An 11,311-nucleotide genomic window follows, 5' to 3' on the forward strand; every position below is an offset into this window, starting at 1 on the left:
AGAGAGAGAGAGACAGAGAGAGATTGAGAGAGAGAGAGAGAGAGAGAGAGAGAGAGAGAGAGACAGAGAGAGAGAGACAGAGAGAGAGAGAGAGAGAGAGAGAGAGAGAGAGAGAGAGAGAGAGAGAGAGAGAGAGAGAGAGAGAGAGAGAGAGAGAGAGAGAGAGAGAGAGAGAGAGAGAGACAGAGAGAGAGAGAGAGACCTGGGCCCTGGCAGTAAACACTCAAAAAACAAAGACAATGACTTTTCAGAAAAGATCCAGATCTCAAGGAAACACATACAGCTTCACGTTAGGAACACATAAATTAGACAAATGTACAGATTACAATTATTTAGGACTGAAAATAAGTTCCACTGGAGGTTTTAACCCAGCGATAATGGAGCTGAGAGAGAAAGCATGCAGGGCATTCTACGCAATAAAAAGTCAATTCTACATTGCTGGGCCACTGTAAGTTGTGGTTTGCTGTCTTGAGTTTATAGACTGTTGTTCCTCCATCATTTAATAATGAACCTGTTGTTCTGTTTCTCCTTCTTTTGGGGCTTCAGTGTTCCTGCTGTTGGGACTCTTTGGAGTTGTGTCAGTGTCTCCAGCTGCCATCAGAGTGCTGACTGACAGCTTTTGTAGTTCTGCCAGCTGCTTCTGACTGGCTGAACTACAGCTCAGACCGGCCCTCTGCTCTGACGTCATACTGACATTTCTAGGTTTGGATTTAAAGGTGTGAGGAAGTGATGAACACAGACAGCAGCAGCGTCTGTCAGTGTCTGCAGACGGAGGAGGAGGAGGAGGAGGAGGAGGACGTCTCTCTGACCTCACCTGGACTTTAACAGGTGAGCAGCCTGACAGGTAACATTACACACCTTTGATGGAGAAACTCTGCTGTCACTCCGTATATTTGGGGGATTCATAATAGAATCAGAATCAGAATCAGCATCAGAAAGGGCTTTATTGCCAAGTACGTTGCACATACGAGGAATTTGTCATGGTGTTGTTGGATCATGTCACACATACAAATATATACGTCAACACTGGTGTTTGTAGATCTGAATATTCAATAATTAATTTACTAATTGTTCTGTGATTTGTGACTTTTTGGCCAAAATGAGCCTTTATATGTTTAGTGAAGTCAGATTTAATCAACAGGAAACAGGTTAGATTTGAATGTCTTCACTTCTGAGGAATGAGGGAGTGTCTTTCTGCTCCAACAGCCTGAAGACTTTTTACTGTCTGACTGAAACTTGATCAGCTGGTTTCTCTCTGACAGCACTAAACTACACGCCCACAGCTGTTTATAGTCTTTACCTGGAGACAGTTAGGAGACTCCATGTTGGGGAGGCGGGGCCTGTGTTGTACTCCTCAGACAGGTGTTTTTGATTGGCAGGTGTTAGTTCAAACCTACAGTTTGTCTCTGGCAGTTACTGGAGCCAGGAAATCCTAATATGGACAAAGAGGGTGGAGCCTGGGTGGAGCTGAGCTGTGATAGGCTGGGACAGTTTGTTCTTCAGGTACAACAGCAGCGTGTTCAATGCACCAACCAGAATGTTTAAATAAAAGTTTTGCTACGTTTTGTCGAGGCTGAATGTGTCCTCGACAAAATACACAAATTCAGAATAGGCGAAATAACACTGCATGAGAAAAACTGCACGGGATTATCATAAAGAGGCCTTTATATTGTCGGCTAGTTTACTTTAGAATCAAACATCAAATTTCCTAAACTACATGTCTTTTGTGTGTAGGAATCTTAATGTGTAAAGTAACTAGTAACTAAAGCTGGAACAGATGAATGTAGTGGAGTAACTAAAGTAACTAGTAACTAAAGCTGTAACAGATGAATGTAGCGGAGTAGAAGTAGAAAGTGGCATGAAAAGAAAAGTGTGGGGGGGGCAGAGGAGGTAGTAAGTCTGGAAAGAGGCTTCATGATATAAAATCCCTTTTTTATTTTAGCTACTTGTAATATTTCCTCTGTGATGTTTATTTTTCTACAGTCCAAACTGCCAAACTAACATTTAAAGAGAGTTTTAATGACACATGATTTAAAGTTAAACCAGTCTGTCATCCAGAGATCTTCAACAGGGGGCCACCAAAGTATTGTTAGTTTTATTAATTTCATTATGTCTTAGCATGATTTCAACATAATAATAGCAAATATAAATCAGCCTGTTAGTGAAGAAAAGCAGCATTAAAGTTAGAATAAGTGGCCCATAGGTAACAGATCCAGTTCATAAGGATTCACTGTGCTATGTGTATGTTTAATATTAAAACATGATTACAGTTATTATTTAAATGGATTAGTATTATATGCATTAAACAAGGTATTATAAAGGCTTTAGGCCGCCATGTACCTTATTATAGGCCCAGTTTAATATGCACCTTCATTTGATATAATATATGTAGTAGGAGGTTCCTGCCCCGTCTCTCTTTTAGTTAAGGTCTCCTTGGCTTAAAAACGTTGAAGAGCCTGATTTAATCAGATTTAAACATGAATCCTTGTTTGTCAGTCTTTGAAAAACATGGCAGTGAAAATTAATTCTTTCCTCCCCAGTCAGAAGCTGACAGGAAATGGTTGGTCTTCTATTGACAGAATAGAGAACGAGAGAGAGAGAGAGAGAGAGAGAGAGAGAGAGAGAGAGAGAGAGAGAGAGAGAGAGAGAGACAGAGAGAGAGAGAGAGGTAAACCAGGTTAACATCTGTTTTCTTTCTATCTCTCTAACTTCCACATCTCAGATTATTTTCTCTCCCTCTGGACCAAAAGGTCAAAGTGTGTTTTTAATGTTGGATGTTGTGTTATCTTGTGTAATGACTGGAGTTATCTGACTGTTTGTGCCTCCTGTTCTAGTTTGACTCAGTCAGTCTGCTCTCCAGCTCTGTGGAGATGGTGTGGGTAAAGTGCTCCATCTAGTGGACTGATAGAACAACTACAGCTCATCTGTGGTTTCTCTGCCTCACACATGTTGGAACCATGGTTACAGCTGCTCAACCATTGCTCATTAACTGTCACATTGTTATGTTTTTGTATTTTCCTCCTAAGTGCTACAAAAAATGTCCCCACAACCTTTTTCTTAGGGCTGCACGATATGAGGGAAATATGCGACTACTTTGTTAGTATTCTGCTAAAATACAACACATTATTTGTTGAATAAGAAAGAAAGTATTTAAGTTATTTCCAATATTCTTTTATTTAACAAAATTGAACGTTGAACTGAATACAAAAGGCATCAATACAAAAGAAATAATTACATTTTAAAGTTCAGTTTTCTACTGATACTCTTTCAACTAACAAAAAAAAAATCCCTGAGTGTAATACGGCAGTCTTTCCAGATGTTTTTATTGTTGAAGTTAAAAAACAACAACAATATATTGTGCAGCCAAAGTTGTAATTGTGTTTTAGTTTTTAAAGTGAATGATGTTGGCTGTGGTTGGGTTCTTGTTGTGGCGTCTTCACTGTAAACTAGCTCACAATCCACACGGTCCACTCCTTTTATAACAGACAAAGACACTCTTTCATTTTCATACAAATGGGAACAAACAACTTGAGACATCTGACTGACCGTTGACACTGTTTCAGCTATAAACTGGTGTCTGGTTGACTTTTTTCACTGGCACCTGAATCCTTAAGGCCCTGACACACCAACCAGACGGCCGACCCTCAGCAGAAAAGTCAGTCAGACTGATCAGTCTCCCCGAGTTGGTCAAAAAAGTGCCTCAGAACACACCGAAGCGACGCCGACTTAAGCGTACGTTCTGCACGTGACATAATACGTCTCCATAAAAGCAGGCAGCACTAATCTGTATTGTCGCCCAAAAAATTTAAACCGGCAGCTGATTGGACAGATGCGTCACGTGGGCCTGGCGACCTTAATGGTAGCCTGTTCAGAATATGATCTCGTATTTTACGAAGATAGTTCACCGAAACGTGTTTCTGAAAACATTTTAGAAATAGAAATAGCCCGTGCAGTTGCTGAATCTGTCTTCATTTCAGATCGACAAAGGTCAGTTTAAAAGATTTTTGTCAGATTTTGAGAGACGTTCGTCACGCTACCATAAGTGCACTGATTCACTAGTTAATCAATCAATCAATCAATCAATCAAACTTTATTTATATAGCACTTTACAGCAACCAGCAGGTATCCAAAGTGCTTAACATCGAAACCAAGAATAAAAACACATATCACACAATATAAAGAAAGAACATGTAAAAACAGAAATAGTTACAGAGAAACAAAAGAACGAAATCGTCACACCACTGCTACGTATTAAAAGCCTGACTAAACAGATGCGTTTTAAGTTTGGACCTAAAAAGAGCTACATCTGTAATAGTGCGGATATCAGGGGGTAACTTGTTCCAGAGTCTCGGGGCAGCAACTGCAAAAGCCTGGTCACCCCACCGTTTATATCTAGACCTCGGCACTTCTAAAAGTCGCTGGTTTGAAGACCGCAATGACCGGTTGTGCTCCCGCAATGTTAAAATTTCGGACAAATACTCCGGGGCTAGACCATTTAAGGCCTTGAAAGCAAACAATAAAATCTTAAAATCGATTCTAAAACGCACAGGGAGCCAATGAAGGGTGTAGAGAACGGGAGTGATATGTGCACGTCTAGATGTGTTTGTTAAAAAGCGAGCAGCTGCATTTTGCACAAGTTGAAGACGTGAGATGGTCTGATTCAGACCAACGTAAAGAGCATTACAATAATCCAACCTAGAACTAATAAAGGCATGAATTGCCTTTTCTAGATCGTGCCTGTTGAGGAAAGGCTTAACTTTAGCCAGGAGACGAAGCTGGAAAAAGCTCATTCTAACAACATTACTGATCTGCTTGTCAAATTTCATGCTGCAATCAAAAGTAACCCCCAAATTTTTGACGGCTGACCTAGTGTAGGATGCTAGAGCTCCCAAACTCAAAGCTGGACCATTTTGCGTGCCTGAAGTACTGAAAATAATACACTCCGTTTTATCTTCATTCAAATTAAGAAAGTTTTCTGAAAGCCACAGCTTAATATCAGTGATGCAACTAAGCAGGGAGTTTAGTGCGACACTGTCATTTGCTTTAATAGGCAAATAGATTTGCAAATCATCTGCGTAACAATGGAATGACAGTTTATGCTTTCCTATAATAGCCCCTAAAGGCAGCATATATAAAGAGAACAGAATGGGGCCAAGAATTGAGCCCTGGGGAACCCCACAAGAGAGAGGAGCAGCTGACGAGAAGAGGTCACCAATCATGACAGAAAAGCTCCTATTAGCCAAATAGGAGCTAAACCATGCAAGTGCTGAACCTCTGATGCCTACACAATGCTCAAGGCGAGAGAGGAGGACTGCATGGTCCACTGTGTCAAAAGCCGCTGTGAGGTCCAAGAGCACTAAAACAGTAGGATTCCCGGCATCTACAGACAAGGCAATATCATTATGTACTCTCAACAGTGCAGACTCAGTACTGTGGCGTGATCTAAAACCAGATTGAAATTTTTCAAACACAGAGTTCTGCTGTAAAAAGGCTTGTAACTGTATGAAAACAACTTTTTCCAAAACCTTAGAAAGAAAAGGCAGATGAGAGACTGGTCTAAAATTTGACAACACTGTGGGGTCAAGATTAGGCTTCTTAAGTAGGGGCCTGACCACAGCATGTTTGAAGGCAGCTGGGACAGAACCTAAACTAAGACAAGAATTAAAAAAAGTAAGAAGACTAGACCCAATGGTGCTATTAAAAACCTCCTTCACCATTCTGGCGGGAACAATGTCTAGGGGACCGTTGGTGGGTTTCATGTGTTGTACAACCTCACTAAGTAACGTCAGTGAAAGTGGTTTAAATTCCTCAAACACAGCTGAGTGTGCAGGAGAAGCAGGTACAAACACTTTAAAATTAGCACTGGCATTTTTCCTGACAGATGCTACTTTGTTGATAAAATAACAGAGAAATTTCTCACATGTACTGATTGAAACATCTGTCGGAGCAGAGGTGCATGGATTTACAACAGAGTTAATAGTATTAAATAACACTCTAGGTTCATGGCAGCTGCTAGCTATGACGGAAGAGAGATGGTGCATCTTTGCCACCTTCACAGCCTTCTGGTATGCTGCTAGACTGTCCCTTAGTAAACCCAGTGATACATGTAAATTGTCCTTCTTCCATCTTCGTTCAGCTTTTCTGCAGTGTTGCCTAAGGGCCCTTGTGGTGTCATTTAGCCAGGGGTCCGCCTTAGGTTTAATAGATTTAATCCGATGAGGGGCAATAGAGTCTAGGATTTCAGTGCATGTGGAGTTGAACACAGAGAGAATGTTATCTGGGGAAGAGGGAGATACCAGACCATTCTTTACATAAAACTGTGAGCCCACAAACGCAGAAGCAAACTCTCCAGCTGAAGAGGAGGTGATGCAGCGGCGCCTAGAAGCTGAGGAGACAGGCTTAATAGCGGGTGGTGGAACACTGATCTCAAACCTGATGGGGAAGTGATCTGAGATACCAGTTTCTGTTATTTCTCCCAGAGAAACTGAAAGCCCATATGAGATGATGAGATCCAAGGTGTGGCCTAGATGGTGTGTCGGCCCTTCCACACATTGATTAAGGCCAAAAGAGTTCAAAAGTGTTTTAAAATCATGAGCAAGTGGGTTTGAGGGACAACACACATGGATATTGAAATCCCCACAAACCAGAAGCTTGTCATATTTAGGAACCACATCAGCTAAAAACTCAGAAAACTCACATATAAAATCCTTGTTGAGTTTTGGTGGGCGATAAACAACTGCACACAACACAGGAGAATCCAGGTCAGCCACAAACAGCTGAAGCTCAAAGCTATTATAAATGAGTGCAGGTAACAACCTGCATCTGTACTCATCTTTGAAGAGAGTGGCCAGCCCACCACCTCGACCTGACACTCTGGGCGAGTTGAGGAAAGAACAGCTGGGGGGGAGGAGCTCCGAGAAGGCGCTGTCATCACCTGGTTTCAGCCAGGTTTCCGTCAACAACAGAAAGTCCAGCGCATTTGTCGTAAAAAAGTCATTCAATATAAAAGTCTTATTTGTGAGTGATCTAGTGTTGATCAGCGCCATGCGAATCGGGCGCCTTTCAGTCTGTTGGGAAGCACGACTGAGCGGGCGGAGATTCCCATGTACGCAGCCTCGCTTGGAGCGCTTCCTGTTCCAGCAGCGGGAAGACGGGCACTCGGAGTCCGGTACAGTCGGCCGGAGCCACCGGTAACTGTGGACCGGAGAAAGCCGCAGATTGCAACCGATGAACTCCGCGGGAAACCCGACACATGGATGGCCCAGATCGCAGGTGGAGGATGATGCCAGGTACGCTCTGAGCCTGACACGTACTCCTCCTCTCTTGCCGCGTCTCCTGCGGCGATTGTTGCGGAGCGGCAGACAGGGCTGACGCCGTAGAAAGGCAGGAATGGACGCCAGGAAGGGCGGCGGCGGCGTACCTGACTGACCGTCAGAGCCGTAGATTGGAACTTTCTCCGCAGACTTACATATAGTTAAAAGAGTCAGGCGGTCATACACCAGCAGCGGTGATACATTTCGAGTGACAAGCAATAGAAACAGGCAAATCAGCAATAATCCCAGCAGGATTAAGGGCTAGATCTCCACCAATCAGATTGGTCATTGACCCCGACTGCCCGCCCTCCGACCCAGCAAGTCAGGTTGGCCAAAATGATGGCCGACGGCTCCTCCGATGGATGATGGCACAGAACACACCAAACAGACTTGAGTCAGCGACCTCGCCAGACTGTCAGATGACCAATAATCAGGTTGGTGTGTTAGGGCCTTTAAAGAGCCTGAAAGTACATTAAACCCAGATGTCAGAAAGCTTGTTAGTTTCCTCCCAGTCAGAGCTGACGGTTCTCCATTTCAAAGCACTCAGGCTACACTGCTCCGTTTTGGTTTGAAAACAAGTATCTTTTGCAACGTTTATGCCTCGTATCCACACTACTGGGAGACTACTACTACGAAACATTTGGAAAACAGTGCTGCCCACGTTTGGGTTTGAAAACTCTAGGGTTGCTTCATAGTCTGGACGGACACAAACGGAGACCTTTGTAAAGTCAGTCAGCCTTATTGGTTAGGCTTATGTTACACTTTTCCTACGTTCAGGCTCCCAGACCATGGTTGCATCATGATCTGTACACTTTCTAACAATGTTGTTGTTGCTTTTCATATGTACCATTCAGAGGCCCTGCTGGATCAAGACAAGTCATTGTGGCTTTCTCAAACCTCTATTTCGCAGCATATTTCCTCATCTGTAAACTCTGAGAAACTCAAACTGTTGTTGTAAAGTACCCATCTGCAATTTAGTGGCTCTTATTTTGGCATTTTGTCCCTAAAAAAGTTTAAATCGAAAATCCAATCGTGGATTTGGAAAACCGGAGAAAAAATGAAGCAGAGACCCATGTTGGCTTCCTGATTGGGTGTAATCAGTCCCACAGTGTCCTTCCCTGATTCGTCACGCCCCTATCACATGACCCTTTTCTGGAAGAACATCTTTCAAATTCTGCAATCAATAACGCTGCTGCTGCCTACATGTCCTCAACAATGCGCAAGAGGGAAGATATTATTTTAGTCATTTGCGATAATTCCTGTGTTCAGTGGCGTAACCAACCTTACACTGTATTTGATGTGGATGAGGCCTAAGGATCATTTTGTTTTCGTATGAATGAGCCCTTCATATCTACATAGGGAGCAGGTCTTCTTTACGAAGTCTGCCATGAGGGAAGACCACCGTAGGTTTTTCTCCTCACTTGAAAAAGGGAGGTGTGTGGGGTATTCAGTTGGTCGCAATCTGTAAACTCACCACTAGATCCTACACACTGGACCCACAGAGCAACAGCAGGAGCTCTAACTGGCCAGACTCTGCACATAAATCCCACCAGCTCCTGTGTCGACCAATCAGAACTCCTGTTGCTGCTCTGAGACATTTGTGTTACAGTTTTACTTCAGTTTGACAGAACTGTCTGATTTTAGCAGAAAACCATGATGACGGCAGTGGACCTTTTCAACACTCTGGAGGATTTAAAAGAAGATGAATTTAAGAAATTCAAATGGTATCTGCAGCAGCCAAACATCCTGGAAGGTTACCAAAGCATCAAAGTGTCCATGTTGGAGGATGCAGAAAGGCAGGACACAGTGGATGTGATGGTGAATACCTATCACCTTCATGGAGCTCTGAAGGTGACCAAGAAGGTTTTAGAGATGATCAACAGGAATGATCTAGCGCAGAGTCTGCCAGACACCAGCTCAGGACCAGAAGGTCAGTCAATCTTTTTAAAATGTATTTTCAGGCAGAAAGAATGAAGTGTGCTGTTGCATCACAGTGGCATAGTGTATGTAATGGGTTGACTGACTGTGAGGAGTATTTGCATGTCTTTTAATGTAATTAATTTAATTGTAACAGTACCTTTTCAGGTGAGTGCTGTTGCTGTTTATGACAGTAATGCATCAATGATAAATCAAATGTTACTATGCATTTCTACACAGAGTCAGTGCATGTCAGTGATGTTGGAGAGACTTCACAGAACAGAGGAACTCCCTCCTCTCAGAGCAAAGGTAAGCTGCTGTATTCTCTGGTCAGTATGGAAGCCCTGAGTGACAAAGTGGCAGTTTAAAGTTTGAAAAAATATAGTCTTAGTAAGTTAGTGACTCCATTCTCCAACAAGTAAATTATGGTGTACTACAATTTACTTGAAGAACTTTAGCTTCCCGAGCTAATGTGAAAGTGTTTACATATGAAAGCATCAAACATGTATTTTAGATGAAGGAGATGAGCAGATATCCAGTAGTTCCTCGTCCCTGTGTGCTCAGCGCCGTTAAAGCGTATGTACGGGACGCAGGAAGTTTTGGAAACAAACACTGTAGTTCTGCTCAAATCTATTGTAGTCCAGCCTTTACTTCAGAGGCAAACGTGCATCACTTTGTAACACACATTATAATGCTTGCCTAGCTGCTAGCGTGGCACACCCTCATACTCTGACTGGTCATACTCTGCTTCTGACTGGCTAGTAGTCCTTACCTAGATACTGTCAGGTGACACCCGCATACTCTGCTTCTGACTGGCTATTAGTCCTTACCTAGGTACTGTCAGGGCACGCTCCCAACAAAGATGGAACAGAAGTGTCTCACTCTGTAGCTAAAACAGAGAGCTCAACACACAGGGTGAAAAGAGAAGCTGCAGCAATGTGCAGTACAACAAAAATATGGTGTTTTTAGAAAACTAAACCATGTAAACCTATTCTGGTACAACCTCTAAATACAATTACCAACCTGAAAATGAGCATAGTATGAGCACTTTAAGCTAACCGAGGATCAGCCATAAACTGTGTCGTACAGCGATGAGCAGCTTCACAGCTTCCTCCCAGTTACACACCAACCAGACGGCCGACCGTTGGCAGAAAAGGCAGTTGGACTGATCAGTCTCCCCGAGTTGGTCAAAAAAGTGCCTCGGAACACCTCGAAGCAACATCTCCATAAGCGCTAATCTGTATTGTCGCCCAAAAAACTGAAAACCGGCAGAGCGCGTCACATGGATCTGCTGCTTCCGGATTTTGGAATTTTCAAACGGCCATTACTGGCGACTTATTCAAATTACAATCTCATATTGTACTAAAATAGTTCACCGAAACGTGTTTTTGAAAAAATTTTAAGAGAGAAATAGGCCGTACAGTTGCTGAATCTGTCTTCATTCGCCATTTCCGGGTGAGTCCCGACTGCCCTGTCTCCGACTGATCATGTCAGGTCGGAGAAAATGATGGCCGACGGTCCCTCGGACGGACGACGGCACAGAACACAACGAACAGACTCGAGTCACTGACCTCGCCAGACTGTCCCACCGATGATTATCGGCCCTGTGTGTAACTGCTTTTAAGCTAACCGAGGATCCGCTATAAACTATGTTGTACAGCGACGAGCAGCTTTACAGCTTCCTCAAGTTTAACCCAACTTTATTTATATATGTGTTGGCGACAAGCACTTGAGGTGAAACCAAATAGACTTTCTCCAACAGACTTTGCATCTGTATCATACAAAGTGGTGTTGACAGGATAAATTCAATTCAATTTTATTTATAGTATCAAATCATTACAAGAGTTATCTCAAGACACTTTACAGATAATTTACAAAGACCCAACAATTTCCCCAAAAAAAACCCAGTTGTGTCTCGTCGTGAATCTTCGGTCTAAACTGCTTTATATCTATGTCTATCAGAAAGGACAAGTTAGCTGTTATTAAGTTAAGGCACTTGCAAAAATAATACTGAATAGCTTTCCAATTTATTCACATTCCACTATAACACAAGCTGCATCCTGTCGAAAAGCTTAATCTTA

At 42.8% G+C, this 11,311-nt stretch overlaps 1 protein-coding gene across 3 annotated transcripts; it reads left to right on the forward strand.

The window, feature by feature from the left end:
• The first annotated feature begins 640 nt into the window (after nt 1-640).
• LOC116065069 (pyrin-like) lies at nt 641-9,608 on the forward strand. Of its 3 annotated transcripts, none has more exons than XM_035993989.1 (3): nt 641-844; nt 8,961-9,243; nt 9,471-9,608. In XM_035993989.1, the coding sequence occupies exons 2-3, from the start codon at nt 8,967-8,969 to the stop codon at nt 9,596-9,598; spliced, it is 405 nt and encodes a 134-aa protein (XP_035849882.1). In that variant the 5' UTR covers nt 641-844; nt 8,961-8,966; the 3' UTR covers nt 9,599-9,608. The 3 variants fall into 3 exon arrangements, with proteins under 3 accessions (XP_035849882.1, XP_035849881.1, XP_035849883.1); XM_035993988.1 differs by having other exon boundaries at nt 641-828; nt 8,958-9,243; XM_035993990.1 differs by having other exon boundaries at nt 641-828.
• The last annotated feature ends 1,703 nt before the right edge of the window (nt 9,609-11,311 follow it).

This window comes from Sander lucioperca, chromosome 17, assembly GCF_008315115.2.
Source record: "Sander lucioperca isolate FBNREF2018 chromosome 17, SLUC_FBN_1.2, whole genome shotgun sequence".
Taxonomy (NCBI): domain Eukaryota; kingdom Metazoa; phylum Chordata; class Actinopteri; order Perciformes; family Percidae; genus Sander; species Sander lucioperca.

Bases quoted from the DNA above. Each gene is read 5' to 3' on its own strand.
- LOC116065069 (XM_035993989.1), top strand. From the start codon at position 8,967: ATGATGACGGCAGTGGACCTTTTCAACACTCTGGAGGATTTAAAAGAA. The intron at 9,244-9,470 runs GTCAGTCAATCT...ATTTCTACACAG, and splicing joins CACCAGCTCAGGACCAGAAG to AGTCAGTGCATGTCAGTGAT.